This window comes from Oryctolagus cuniculus, chromosome 13 (genome assembly GCF_964237555.1).
Source record: "Oryctolagus cuniculus chromosome 13, mOryCun1.1, whole genome shotgun sequence".
Classification (NCBI taxonomy): Eukaryota; Metazoa; Chordata; class Mammalia; order Lagomorpha; family Leporidae; genus Oryctolagus; species Oryctolagus cuniculus.
The window spans coordinates 54,978,327-54,993,937 of record NC_091444.1 but is presented as its reverse complement, the minus strand read 5'-3'; the positions used below and the strand labels follow the sequence as shown (position 1 = coordinate 54,993,937).

The 15,611-nt window shown below is 40.2% G+C and overlaps 1 protein-coding gene across 13 annotated transcripts in view; it reads left to right on the top strand.

Moving 5' to 3' along the window:
- Positions 1–15,611, top strand: part of LYST (lysosomal trafficking regulator) — a 242,978-nt gene that overhangs the window by 192,236 nt on the left and 35,131 nt on the right. For 12 of the 13 annotated variants that reach the window (XM_051820721.2, XM_008268236.4, XM_002717342.5 and 9 more), the window contains 3 exons: positions 3,529–3,669; positions 7,207–7,424; positions 11,013–11,243. In XM_051820721.2, coding sequence (XP_051676681.2) covers positions 3,529–3,669; positions 7,207–7,424; positions 11,013–11,243 — 590 coding nt within the window. Of the gene's footprint in view, positions 1–3,528; positions 3,670–7,206; positions 7,425–11,012; positions 11,244–12,021; positions 12,145–15,611 lie in introns of those variants that run through there. The other variant, XM_070055549.1, reaches the window with a different exon arrangement.

Sequence of the window (15,611 nt, the reverse complement as noted above, 5' to 3'; positions counted from 1 at the left end):
AGTTTATTATAGGGAAGAACATTATTGTAATTATTATGACTAGGTAATAGGAGAGCCACACTGGCACCTCCATTATGGTTAACTTTTTAGTTAATAATCTACATCGGCATTTTAGATGATGGCCTACAGACCTGAAGATCACTTATATAGCCACTAATTAACTGCTTTGTGTGCAGATAGGGACACACTGACTGTCACTTTCTAACACGAACTGTGGTATTAGCTCTATAGTTATCTCCCCATGGCACCCAGAATCCTTGTGGAGAAATTATCCATTCATTTATTCAACCTTTCTTGAACTTCTTTTTTACTCATGTGCACGCTCTTCTTAGAGAGCCTCTGCTTGGTCTGTAAAAAGGGCTTTTTCATATTTGTTGTTCTTTAAGTACACAGAACAAATGTTCCCCATGACAGCTGTTCAAGTATTTGAAGATTGTTGCCCTGCCCTCTTTTTCCCTTTCAGTTTTGTTTTGCCCCTGGCTAATTATCCTTAGTTGATTTGACATCAGTTTGAGGGCCTCTTATATGCGTGGTCCTATCCCAGCTGCTGCAAGGAATACTAAAAATAAATAAGACAGTACTGTACTTAATATTTTAAACACTAAAGTTTAAGCCTTTATTATTTGCTATGGTTTCCAAACCTGTTAATCATCTGAAGATCTTTCTAGACATGTTTTGATTTGTAAATACCCTTATTAAAACATAGCTGTTGAGGGTGGGCATTTGGCACAGCAGAGGAAGCTACTTGGGACACTAACATCCCATATTGGAGTGCATAGTTTGAGTCCCAGCTACTCTGCTTCTGATCTAGCTTCCTGCTAATGTGCACCCTATTGGGGCAGAAGATGATGGCTCAAGTACTTGGGTTCGTATTACCCACATGGTAGACCAGGATTGAATTCTAGGCTCCTGGTTTTGGCTTTCTCTAACCCTTGCTGTTGTGGGCATTTGGAGAGAAACCAGCACTTGGAAGATCTCCCCTCACCTTCCCTCCCCCCACCCCTTATCTCTCTCTCTCTCTCTTTTCTCCCTCTCACGTAAGTGAAAATAAATAAATTTCAAAATAGTCAAAATATAGGCCGGCGCCGCAGCTCACTAGGCTAATCCTCCGCCTAGCGGCGCCCGCACACCGGGTTCTAGTCCCGATTGGGGTGCCGGATTCTGTCCCGGTTGCCCCTCTTCCAGGCCAGCTCTCTGCTGTGGTCAGGGAGTGCAGTGGAGGATGGCCCAGGGGCTTGGGCCCTGTACCCCATGGGAGACCAGGAAAAGCACCTGGCTCCTGGCTCCTGCCATCGGATCAGCGCGGTGGGCCGGCCGCAGCGCGCTGGACGCGGCAGCCATTGGAGGGTGAACCAACGGCAAAGGAAGACCTTTCTCTCTGTCTCTCTCTCTCACTGTCCACTCTGCCTGTCAAAAAAAAAAAAAAATATATATATATATAAAAGAATGTTTCAGACATGGTTTGTGATCACTGCAGCGTTTAATAGAACTGTTATCTCCTTCCGCCTAAGACTAATGTAGCTTAAGAATTCATTAACGTAAAACTCCCAGTTAGCTAAAGTTTTTCAATTTATTTGTATGCATATTGCTATTAAGAATTTGTCCATATATCATATAAATTTTCTTCTTTGTATACTTATTAATTGATTTTTTAAACTCTGGAACTACCTCAGTCCCCCTTCATTTTCATCTCATTAGTTTAAAATGATTTGTGTAATTTCTTGATTTATGATTTGTGTGCGGTCATTTCTTTTCTTTGTCATGTGGGCTAACCTGTGTATTACAGGACAGTTAGCTACATCCCTGGACTCTACCCACAAATGCCAATGGCAACCCTCTACCCACTTGTGACAACCAAAAATGTCTCTAGACATTATCAGATTGGCCCTGGAGAGCAGAAGGCTACTGGTTGAGAGTCAGTGGTTTAGTATGTGAATATTCTTGCTGATAAGAATTTATAGTACTGCTTTATTAAATAATTTAGTAAACTTCAGAGGATCTTAAAATCTGAACATAACACACAGTTTGCCTCTTATTTAATAGTTCCTCAGTCTCAGATCTAGATACTGTGACCCCACCATACCCTTATAGAATTGTCTTAATTTTTTTGAATTCCATTTAGATTGATAATTATTTCTCCAGAGTAAGTTAGTAGATATTTATTTAAGTGGCATTTTTATTTTCAAGAAAAAAAATAAATATTTATAAACCTTATTTTCTCCCAGATTTTATGCAGTGACCAGTCAATGTTAAATGACTCAACAGAACAGATGAGAAAGCATAAGAAATAATAGCAATAGAGCAACTAAGGCTTGGAGAAGAAAATTTAGTGTAATTTTTTAAAACTCTGCTTGTTGCTGAGATTAGTTTGTTACAGTAAGCAGATGAATAAATGTGGTCAAATTTTAGCAAATACAGTTTTTTTTAGTTTTTTTTTAAGATTTTATTTATTTTTATTTGAGAGGTAGAGTTACAGTGAAAGGGAGAGTCAGAGGGAAAGGTCTTCCTTCTGTTGGTTTACTCCCCAAATGGCTGCAATGGCTGGAGCTGCGCCGATCCGAAGCCAGGAGCCAGGCACCTCCTCCCAGTCTCCCATGTGGATGCAGGAGCCCAAGGACCTGGGCCATCCTCTACTGCTTTCCCAGGCCACAGCAGAGAGCTAAATTGGAAGAGGAGCAGCCGGGACTAGAACCAGTGTCCATATGGGATACTGGTGCCACAGGCGGAGGATTAACCTACTGTACCTGCAAATTCAGAGTTTTAGACAATACAACAAAGCCTCCAAAAAGGGTCTACACTGCTAGTGTTTTCAAGGATTGGCCTTTGGATATTATTTGGTATTTCAGGCCTACCCTTTGGCTAGAAAGTCTGATAATCGTTGACAGAAAAAAACAGTCAAATTCATTCTTCATTATATATGATGTACACTGAAAAACAATTTAACAAAAGGTCACTATGCTTAGTTTTATTTTCACTCATAGGAAATCTTGTTCAATTCTTTTAGAGTTAGAACAGCTAAAAGCAATGCCCCTACCCTTGAAAAAAAAGAAAAAGAAAGGAGAAAAAGTAGTCTCAACAATTAGATGTGAAATAATAATTTTGCTTCTTGATAGGGAAAAAACTGCTTACCTACTTGGATACTTTAGTTTTCCTTCATCATTATTCATTCACTCAATAAATCATAATTGAGTGCTCATTATGTGCTAGGTGTGGGTGATACCATAGACCCTTCCTTGCTTTTTTATGGCACTTTCATTCTACTTGAGTAGAAAATAGTAATCAGTTGATCAAATAAATGGCATAGATTCATCTAGCTGAATGTGTTATGAAAGTATACAGATGAAAAATAATGTAATACCTGAAATTATTTATAAAAATAACTTATTTTAAGAATATAAATAGATAAGCTGTAGACAAAGAAAATGAACATTATTTTAATCATTTTGAACTACATAGAGTAAATTATGTTAGGTTTAAAATGGAATTATTTCTTTGTGTTTTAATTGTATTATTTGTATTTCTTCACAGATCAAAGTTTTGACATTCCAGACAGAACTTTCCATTCTACAAATACAACTTGGCGTCTCTCATCTTTTGAATCCATGACTGATGTGAAAGAACTGATCCCAGAGTTTTTCTATCTTCCAGAGTTCTTAGTTAACCGTGAAGGTATAGCACTAATCATTTATAATTTCTATTTCTGAGGGTTTATGATTATTTTATAATTTTTCAAAATAAAACTAGATTTTCTAAGTTCTAAAATTTGAATTCCCAAATAAGAGAAATTTATTTCTTTATTAAATATACAATTTTATTTCCAAGTGAGCTTAAGGATTTTAAATATTTTATAAAAATAAGTATATTTGGAGCCAGTGTTATGGCAGAAAGCCCTAGCTGCTCCACTTCTGATCCAGCTCCCTGCTAATGGCCTGGGAAAAGCAGTAGAAGATTGGGTCTCTGCCACCCATGTGGAGACCCGGAAGAAGCTTCTTGCTCCTGGCTTCGGACAGGCCCAGCTCCAGATGTTAAGGCCATCAGGGAATGAAACAATGGATGGAAGATATCTGTCTCTCCCTCTCTCGCAGTAACTCTTTACTTTCAAATAAATAAATCTTTTTAAATATATATTTGGATAGCTTTATCTTTTAATTATTAAATTTATCTGTACTTAAAATTTATTTATTTTATTGTATAGAAGTATATTTTTTCTGATTGCAAAATTTATAATATGCTCATTTTTTAAAAACAAAGGGCATAGATTTATTGAATTAACCAAAATCTCAAGGGTTTTTATGAGGAATGACAAAGATAGAAATAAAGTACTCCTCACAGAATTACCTAATAACCAATGACCAATGCCAGTGACCAATGATCTTTGCCAACCTTAACTATTCTTTAATAGATGATCAGTTAACCCTTTAAAGGATACCTTTGGGTTGTTTTCCTGTGTTACTTATTTTCATATTTTTATGTGACTCTTAGGAATGTATGAAATTGAGAACTATGTCTTTAGTGAAGTTAGTGTGGAATAACTATAGTGTTGAATTTTATTCTATATTATCTGACCTCTCTGAGGTTATTTAGATAATCATTAGTAGACTCATGCTGCAGTCATCCTGGAGCCTATTTCCCTGTGTTCCCCAGGTGAGAAATACCTTAGTATCAATGTTACAATTTTAAGAACATGCTTTATAAATCTGCTTGTTTTCTATGTCCATGGTCTCTTATATGTATGTATGTATATTCTAGTTACCTTTGGCTGCATAACAGGTAACCCCAATGCTTAATCACTTAAAACAACAATATATCTATCATATTTTTTACAGATCAGAAATTAAGGAATATCTCAGCAAGTAGTTTTGGATTGAAATTGACTGGGGCTAGAAAGCTAAAGGGATAGAGCAACAGGTAGCTGTGAACATCTCTTTCTCTTCTTGTAGTGCCAGTGCTTTCCCAGGGGGCTAGTTTGGCCTTCCTCACAGAATGGCAACCTTGGATATCCTACCTGGCAACTGAGGGTTCCATAACTAAGATTCTAAACCTGGCCTTTGCAGCCATACAGCATCAGTTCCACTTATTTCTTTTTGTTGAGGCATTCCCAAATGCCTGCCCGAATTCATATTGAAGGAAAATAGACTTTGCAGTTTCATGAGAAAGTAACAAGATTCTGGAAAATCATGCTAGTCAGGAAATGTTATAACTACTTTTGGAAAATATAATTTTCTATAATGTATATCATGTCATTTCCGTTTACCATTCCTTTATGCCTCTGATTATACCGTAGTCATCTGCTCTGGGTGAGGAGAGTCTACTTATGTGATAATCCCCAGAGCATCTGAAAGTTGGGGATAATTGAGTTTATTGCATCTCTTGCTACCCAGTGCTTCCCTAACCCAGCCCTTAGATGCCTCGTTCACTGCGGTTTTGACTATTTATTTGAAATGCAGAGTGACACATAGAGAGTGAGGTACCTTCTGTCTACTGGTTCACTCCCCAAATACCCACAACACCCAGATCTGGGTCAAGCCAAATTCAGGAACCTGGAACTCCACCCAGGCAGGTGCCCAAGTACTTGAGATCAGAAGTGAAGTAGCCGGGACTTGAACAAGGTACTCTGATATGGGATGCTGGTGTCTCCAGCAGTGCCTTAACCTGCTGCCTGAACAACTACCTCTCATTCAGTGTTGTTTAGTAATTAAATCCCTGATGTTTCTTTTTTCTACATACAGGAATTCTGCAGGTGCTCAGCCAGTCCTTCCTAAATGAAACTCTGCAACTGCTCTGTAGAATGACTGCTGAGCTGTTTGAGATACCTTATGCCCCATCACAGGAATTTTATATAAATAATTGATTTATATTTTGCATCATATCATTTCAAAATACATAGAATTGTGAAGACCCTGTTTTTCAGAAGATCAAGAAGTAGGCAGATAGCAACTTAATTTTATATAGAATTTAATGATCTTTTAAAAGGTCCTTTTAAATTTTTATTCTTTATGGTGATTTCTGTTCAAAGATATTTCTCTTAAGACATTTTTTTCATTTTTATTTTTATTTGTTATTGTTTTCTTTGAGATAAAGACAGGGACTGACCTACTTGTATTTTTTTTTTAGCTTTATTTTTTTATTTTGAAATTCAGGGTTACCAGGAGAGGGAGGGAGGGAGGGAGACAAAGAGAAAGTGAGAGAGAGAAAGATCTTCCATCCACTGGTTCACTCCCCAAATATCCACAATGGCCAGGGATGGGGCCAGGCCAGAACCAGGAGCTTCATCTGGGACTTACATGAGGGTGGCAGGGGCCTAAACACTTTAGGCCATCTTCTACTGCTTTACCCAGGCCGTTAGCAGGGAGCTGGATTGGAAGTAGAGCAGCCAGGATAAGAACCGACACATTCCCATATGGGATGCCAGCATCAGTGGCTTTACCCTCTATACCACAATGCTGACCCCTAGTTTATTTATTTTTTTAATTTATTTTATTTATTTGAAAGACAGAGTTACAGAGAGAGGCAGAGACAGAGAGAGGGGTCTTCCATCCACTGGTTCACTCTTTAATTGTCTGCAACTGCCAGAGCTGCGTCGATCTGAAGCCAGGAGCCAGGAGCCTCCTCTGGGTCTCCCATGCAGGTGTAGGGGCCCAAGGACTTGGGCCATCTTCCACTGCTATCCCAGGCCACAGCAGAGAGCTGTATCGGGAGAGGAGCAGCCAGGACTAGAACTAACGCCCATATGGGCTGCCAGCGCTGCAGGCCAGGGCTTTAACCCGCTGCGCCACAGCACCGGCACCCCTAGTTTATTTTTTAAACTGAAAAATAGTAATGTTTACTAAATATAAATAATATTAAAATGTTAATATAGGTGATTAAAATGCTTATAGTTCAATATTAAGTTTATAATTGAATTGATATTTATAAACACTATTGCATTTGAAGGTATGATTAGTGGGAATATTGGAATTAATGGGCAATAATTTATGACTTTTCTTCATTTTATAAGTGGTAGATATGAAAGATATGAAATTTAATTAGTGTTAGCATTTATCCTTATGTAACCCCATCTGTTGAAAATGTAAACCCTCTTTGCTGCTTCTTTTCCTGGTGGTAGTACACAGTCAGCTGTTTTCATGAACTCTTCTGGCCTGCTGTGTTACCTGAATGAAATATACTTTGGAGAAGTTAAATGTTCATATCAATTTTCTTTTTTAGGTTTTGATTTTGGTGTGCGTCAGAATGGTGAACGAGTGAATCATGTCAACCTTCCTCCCTGGGCACGTAACGATCCTCGTCTTTTTATCCTCATCCATCGGCAGGCTCTGGAGTCCGACTATGTGTCCCAGAATATCTGTCAGTGGATTGACTTGGTGTTTGGGTATAAGCAAAAGGGGAAGGCTTCCGTTCAAGCCATCAATGTTTTCCATCCTGCTGTAAGTGATTTTTTTTTAAAGATTTATTTATTTATTTGAAAGTCATAGTTACACACAGAGAGAGAGAAAGAGAGAGAGAGATCTTCCATCGGCTGGTTCACTCCCTAGTTGGCTGCAACAGCCAGAGCTGCGCTGATCCAAAGCCAGGAGCCTGGGACTTGCTTCCGGTCTCCCACGCAGGTGCCCAAGGACCTGGGCCATCTTCTGTTGCTTTCCCAGGCCATAGCAGAGAGCTGGATTGGAAGTGGTGCAGCCAGGTCTCGACCTGGCACCCACATGGGTTGCTGGCACTGCAGGTGGCGGCTTTACCCATTATGCCACAGCGCTGGCCCCTATAAGTGACTCTTTTTTTTTTTTTTTTTTTTTTTTTTTAACTTTTATTTAATGAATATACGTTTCCAAAGTACGAATAGTGGATTACTATGGCTTCCCCCCCATACCGTCCCTCCCACCCACAACCCTCCCCTTTCCCACTCCCTCTCCCCTTCCATTCACATCAAGATTCATTTTCGATTATCTTAATATACAGAAGATCAGCTTAGTATACATTAAGTAAGGATTTCAACAGTTTGCTCCCACACAGAAACATAAAGTGAAAAATAATAGATGATTTTTTTTAATGATGATGAAATCAGATCAGACCTATTGTCATGTTTAATCCCAGTGAGAGTCAAGTTGGGAGCTGATAGTTTCTTTTCTTTTCTTTTCTTTTCTTTTTTTTTTTTTTTTTTTTTTTTACAGAGGATCAGTTTAGTATGCATTAAGTAAAGATTTCAACAGTTTGCACCCCCATAGAAACACAAAGTGAAATATATTATTTGAGTACTCGTTATAGCATTAAATCTCAATGCACAGCACATTAAGGACAGAGATCCTACATGAGGAGTAAGTGCACAGTGACTCCTGTTGTTGACTTTACCAATTGACACTCCTGTCTATGGCATCAGTAATCTCCCTATGCTCCAGTCATGAGTTTCCAAGGCTATGGAAGCCCCTTGAGTTCTCCGACTCTTATCTTGTTTAGACAAGGTCATAGTCAAAGTGGAGGTTCTCTCCTCCCTTCAGAGAAAGGTACCTCCTTCTTTGAAGACCTGTTCTTTCCCCTATAAGTGACTCTTAAAATCATCTTCATTTATATAAGATAGAACCTGAATAGGTTAAGGTTAGCTGCTTTTAACATACCTAAGTTAGCAAAAAGAATTGGCAATAACACTAAATTGTTATTATTGTTACCAATGATATTTTAAGTTTTATATTTTATCTCTTTAAAATGATTGTGATACCATCTGTGTCAGGGACTTCCCAATGCCACCACCAGGTGTGATGATGCACCAAGTAGACTTAAGGACTTGGCTTGTAGTCACACTTAGAGCTCAGATATATTAAAGTTAAAGACACATGGCGAGATCAGCAAAAGGAAAAAGAGCATGGGCAAATTCTGGGAGAAACCAGGCACAAACTTCAAAGGCCTTCCCCTGGTGAGTCACAAAGAACACACTTCTTCCAGCAACAAGTTGTGATAACGCATGTGAAATATCTACCAGGGAAGTGTGTTAGAGATTCACTGCCTAGAGCTTTATTGTGGCTGGTCCAGTAGGCACCATCTGCCTCACACATACTGAAATTCTAGACTCCCAAAAGGAAAGCAAATGTTCAGCATAAACCACATTGCTTGTGTAGTTTAGACACAGTGAGCCACGCCTGTCAGTTAGGGAGTAATAAGAAGATTCCTGAAATCTACATTCCCAGACACTACCAGGGGGCCAGCCTGGAAAGCAAGTCTTCCCAAGGAGAGAAGTCAAGCTTGCTCTTTTAACTTTTTTCTACATACTACCCTGCATGCGTATCCTTTGGAAAATGACATTTTTCCTTATTATAGAAATAAGGGGGAATAAGAAATTGTGCTTGATAGAAAAATATACATAGGTTAGCAAAAGAAAGAAATTTAAAAATTTAAAAATCAACTCTGGTAGCACCAACCATTATCAAAACCACCTTCTAGACTTCTAAATGTGTGTGTGTGTGTGTGTATGTATGTGTATATAATTTCAGTTATATAGTAATACTATTTGGCAACCTTTTCCTTTTCCTCCTCCTGAACAGTGTAGTGTTAAATTTATTCAAGTCATTAATATCATCCTATTTGATTTAATGGCTACCTACTATTTCATAGTATGACTATTTGATAATGTCTTTACATAGTCTCTTTTTTTTTTTTTTTTTTTTTTGACAGGCAGAGTGGACAGTGAGAGAAAGAGACAGAGAGAAAGGTCTTCCTTTTGCCGTTGGTTCACCCTCCAATGGCCGCTGCGGCCAGCGCGCTGCGGCTAGTGCACCGCGCTGATCCGAAGGCAGGAGCCAGGTACTTATCCTGGTCTCCCATGGGGTGCAGGGCCCAAGCACTTGGGCCATCCTCCACTGCACTCCCTGGCCACAGCAGAGAGCTGGCCTGGAAGAGGGGCAACCGGGACAGAATCCGGTGCCCCGACCGGGACTAGAACCCGGTGTGCTGGTGCCGCAAGGCAGAGGATTAGCCTAGTGAGCCGCAGCACCGGCCCATAGTCTCCTCTTATTAGATATTTAGTTAGGATTTGGTTGCTCTTAAAGTTAATATTCCCAAGGTCATTTCTTTATGTACATCTTAATTTCCTTACAGTAAGCTCCTAGAAATAAAATTGTTATGCTTTGGATAACCTTTTAAAAAACTCTTATCTCTTCAGGAAATATTTATTTTGCTAGGCTTTGGAGATGTGAAGGGAAATAAGTCTCAGTGGGATGATTAGGGTTAGGTGGGAAGTTGGTAGATGGGCTTGCCTGCCCATGGTACTAGAAGCTGAATGAGGCCTATAAAAGGAAATTTCTTAGGGAGTGGGAAGTTTAAAAAGAAGAAAAAGCAAATTATGAGAATGACACTTCCTGGTACTGCCTAGTGGCTACTCAAAAGCAGTTGCAACAGATTGTTAATCTCCTATTTTCTGAACTTTAAAATTAGATTGATCTCCAACTTCCCCTCCAGCTATAATTATCTGTGTAGATCATGACAAATCTACAAGTGTCTGTAACAACTACAAGTAGAGTTAAAACACACGTGTAGAGGCCAGCACTGTGGCACGGCAGGTTAAGCCACCATTTGTGATGCTGGCATCCCACTTGGGCATCAGTGAGTCCCAGCTGCTCCACTTCTTATCCAGCTCCCAGATAATGCCCCTTAGAAACCAGCAGAAGATGGCCCAAAGTGCTTCAGTATACCCACATAGGAGACCTGGAGGAAGCTCGTGGCTCCTGGCTTCAGCCTTGCCCAGCCTGGGCTATTGCGGCCATTTCAACTCTTAAATTTAAAAACCAGTTCTGTAAACATATCTAATTAACACTAATCAAGATATGTTATTTTTGTTTCCCCATTCAGAGTTATTGATTACTTCTGTTTTGATTCCAGTGAAAACACTGATGATTGTAAACCTGAGATCAAAAGCATTTTAAAAGTAATAAACTATTGCTTAAATAAATAAATAAATTGTTGCCTATATTTTGAGTAGTATTGCCAAGTCCTGCTTTATACTACTTATCTGCTGTTCTTTCATTCTGCAGACATATTTTGGAATGGATGTCTCTGCAGTTGAAGATCCCGTTCAGAGGCGCGCACTAGAAACCATGATAAAAACCTATGGGCAGACTCCTCGTCAGCTGTTCCACACAGCCCATGCAAGCAGACCTGGAACCAAACTCAACATTGAAGGAGAACTTCCAGCTGCTGTAGGGTTGTTAGTGCAGTTTGCTTTCAGGGAGACTCGAGAACAGGTCAAAGAAATTGCGTATCCGGTATGTCATTTGGATTTCAGTAGAGTTCAGCAAAACCTTGATCAGTTTCCTGCACTGCCAGGCCCTCCTCCGGGCCCTAGGGACACAGAAATGAATAGCATGTTCTCAGCCTAAAGAAGTGCATTTTCCGGTGTAAGAAACATGCAGGCAGCTAAAACTGTGTCCTGTATTGCCAGTGCTGTAGTGGTAATATGAAGACAATGTTTTGGGGAGCACAGAGGGTGAAAAGGATTGATCATGTCAGTGGTCTTCCTCAGGGAGCAGAGAAAAGGTTATTCCCAAGGCAGGCTTTACAAGACAGGGACAAAATAGAGTTTTGCAAACCAGAGGAGAGGAACCATCAGAGGAGCACAGTGAGAGCATAGGTATGCCAATGTAAACACACAGTGTGGTCATGGGTATTATCTTCAACCAGAAGCAGTGACTGATGGGTGAAGGTTTTGGTTGATACTTAAGGGGGAAATCTATGTATTTCTTTGGCCTGCCTAGATTGTGACGATGCAAAGCAGTGCCTCTGAAAATAGGAAATAGGTATATTTTTTACTTTGAAATAGATAAAACAAGCAAGTCTTAGCAGTAAAATCAACGTACAATGTGAATCATAAAGCATTACAGGATTTGCAGAAGGGAGTCACAGAAAAAAAAAGGGTCCTGAAGGATGAAATAAAACACTGGATCTCAAATTGCAGTCATCTGATCTGTCTTGAGAGAAAAGGCTTGTCAAAGGCATTGTTTTGACCACTCTTTCTTATAATAATTCTTTTTTTCTTTTTTAAAGATTTATTTATTTATTTGAAAGTCAGAGTTACACAGAGAGAGGAGAGACAAGAGATTCCATCCGCTGGTTCACTCCCTAATTGGCTGCAACAGCCGGAGCTGTGCTGATCCTAACTCAGGAGCCAGGAGCTCCTTCCTGGTCTCCCATGCAGGTACAGGCGCTCAAGGATTTGGGCCACCTTGTACTGCTTTCCCAGGCCATAGCAGAGAGCTGGATTGGAAGTGGAGCAGCTGGGACTCGAACTGGCGCCCATATGGGATGCCAGCACTGCAGGCAAGTGGTTTTACCCTCTGTGCCACAGCGATGGCCCCTGTAATAATTCTTAAATATCTCAGAACACTAGATATAAATTCTTTATGTTCATAGCTCATATGTATCAAATTTGCAAACAGGTACAACTTTCAACCAGTGAAATTCAATTTTAAAATACCAGTCTTGGGGCCGGCACTGTGGCACAGTGGGTAGAGCCACTGCCTGCAGTGCTGGCATCCCATATGGGAACTGTTTCGAGACCTGGCTACTCCAATTCCAATCCAGCTCTCTGCTATGGCCTGGGAAAGCAGTGGAGGATGGTCCAAGTCCTTGGGCCCCTGCACCCACATGGGAGACCTGGAAGAAGCTCCTGGCTCTTGGCTTCTGGCTTCTGGCTTCTGGCTTCAGATTGGCACAGCTCCAGCTGTTGCGGTCATCTGGCGAGTGAACCAGCAGATGGAAGACCTCTCTCTCTGCCTCTACCTCTCTCTGACTCTGCCTCTCAAATAAATAAATAAATCTTTTTTTAAAAAATCAATCTTTCAGTGTTGTTTTTTTTTTTTGCTAAAGCCAAATTGCTAATGTTGCACATTGTATTCTTGAAGCCTCCCAAATCATTTTAGCTATATTCATTACCAAAGTCACTTATTTTAACTATATCCCAATACTTTAACATATCAATTTAACAGTATAAACACAACAATACCATTTAATTTACTATTCTACTAATTGGTGATTAGCTATTTTAAAAATGGTATATAGGCCGGCGCCGCGGCTCAATAGGCTAATCCTCCGCCTAGCGGCACCGGCACACCGGGTTCTAGTCCCGGTCGGGGCACCGGATTCTGTCCCGGTTGCCCCTCTTCCAGGCCAGCCCTCTGCTGTGGCCAGGGAGTGCAGTGGAGGATGGCCCAAGTGCTTGGGCCCTGCACCCCATGGGAGACCAGGAAAAGCACCTGGCTCCTGGCTCCTGCCATCGGATCAGCGCGGTGCGCCGGCCGCCGCGCGGCGGCCATTGGAGGGTGAACCAACGGCAAAAGGAAGACCTTTCTCTTTCTCTCTGTCTCTCTCTCTGTCCACTCTGCCTGTCAAAAAAAAAAAAAAAAAAAAAAAGGTATATATTAAGGGTCTGAGCAGTCTGCTCACAGTGGGAATGTTTTTCTACCACAGGACTTCACATTGACTGTCCCTCCACCTGCAATGACCTGTCCCCACATAACATCCCCAGTTTGCTCTTAATTCTACTCACACCTCTGCTCAAATATCATTTCCTCAAAGAGTCTTTTCTGACCTCCCTATCTAAAACAGCAGCTCCTTCATTTCAGTCCTCTTTGTTTTCTTTGTTTTTGCCAGTTCTTTAGTTTGGCTTGCCTGTGCTTCTCTGTGACGTGTCATCATGTTTATGCTACTGCTCTTCTTTATCTGAACCACTGTGATACCTCCCACACAGTGCTGCTCCTTGACTCCTTAGGCCTTCTGCTAATATCTACACAAAATGTGAACACAAGCTCTCTCAGGCTGAGCAGCAATACTCAGTTGTAAGGTGCTCATCTGGATGATCCACATATGCTTATGTGAATTTCAGTTAATCATTGAAGTTAAAAGCAATCAGAGGTGTACGAAAAGTATTTAAATAAAGCACTCCTTTTTTGTATATACTGCAATATAAAAGTTGCCATTATATCTGTGTGAGTAATTGAAAAACTCAAACCTTAAACTCTGCAATTCATATGAAAGGAATTTTCTGATAATAGATTGCGAATGATAAGTCATAACAGAGCTTAGCACATGTGTTTTTCTCAACTTTACCATTGATAAACTGAAGTTTTTTTTTTTAAAGAACTTGTTTTCAGAATATCTGATCTGAACAATGTTCCCACCTGAGCATTCCCCAAGTCCTCAACTTTTCCAGAGATATTTGTCTTTCAGACCACCACCGTCTCATTCAAAACTGTGTATTCTGTGTATTACTATGTATCCCTAAATGTCTACAGAATTATTAGAGGTCCCTAAAATGACATGATTATTTTAAATGATAACATGTAGACCAGTGATGCCTATTTTATAATTAACTTTGAAAAATTATCTGAACATCATTTAGACTTTTTTGTGGAAATGACAGAAAATTCCTTACCATATTACCTTCATTATGTTTATATAGCATTTCCCCTGAAAAGTAGAAAGTAAAGTAACTAAACTTTTAAATGTATAGAGGGAAAAATCCATTAAAAGGGAAGAGATTAATACAGAATAAAATAGTCCAAAAAAGAAAAAATGAATATAATGATAATAATTATTATTATTGTTATTATTATTATTTGAAAAGCAGAGTAGACACCAGTGTCATGTTGCAGCAGGTTAAGCTGCCACCTGTGATTCTAGCATCTCATAAGAGTACTGATTGAAGTCCTGGCTGCTCCATTTCTGATCCAGCTCCCTGCTAAGTATGCCTGGAAAAGCAGCAGAAGATGCCTCAAGTACCTGGGCCCCTGCCATGCACATGAGAGACCCAGATGGAGTTCCTGGCTCCTGGCTTCAGCATGAACCAACCCTGGCCATTGCTGCCATTTAAGGAGTGAACAAGCAGATGGAAGACCTATCTATCACTGTCTTTCTCTCTCATTCGGTCATTTTGCCTTTCAAATAAATAATTAAATCTTAAAGAAAGAAAAGGAAGGACAGGAAAAGAAAAAGTACAGCAAAGCAGAGTGATGATATGGAATACTGGTATCACAAGTGGCAATTTAACCCATTGTGCCACACAGGTCCTGGGAGAAGCTCTTTAAAGGGACATTGTTTCTTTCCTTGATTTTCTTCTTTTTTTTTTTTTTTTAAGATTTCATTTATTTATTTGAGAGGTAGAGTTACAGACAGTGAGAGTGAGAGACAGAGAAAGGTCTTCCTTCCGTTGGTTCACTCCCCAGATGACCACAATGGCCAGAGCTGTGCGGATTCGAAGCCAGGAGCCAGGAACTTCCTCCAGGTCTCCCACACAGGTGCAGGGGCCCAACCACTTGGACCATCCTTACTGCTTTCCCAGGCCATAGCAGAAAGCTGGATCGGAAGAGGAGCAGCCGGGACTAGAACCAGTGCCTATATAGGATGCCAGTGCCGCAGGCAGAGGATTAACCTACTGCATCACGGCACTGGCCCCTGATTTTCTTCTTGATAATTACTTTTACTGGGAGTGGAGTAAACTTTTGGATTTTTGTTCATGACTGTCACTCATTACAGTCTTCCCTCCCCTTTCTGTATCTAAATCCTGTTGTTCTTCGAGCCCCACCTCTTCTTGGTTCTTCACTGACAACTCTTCTCTGTTTTCTTCTGTAATACTCACT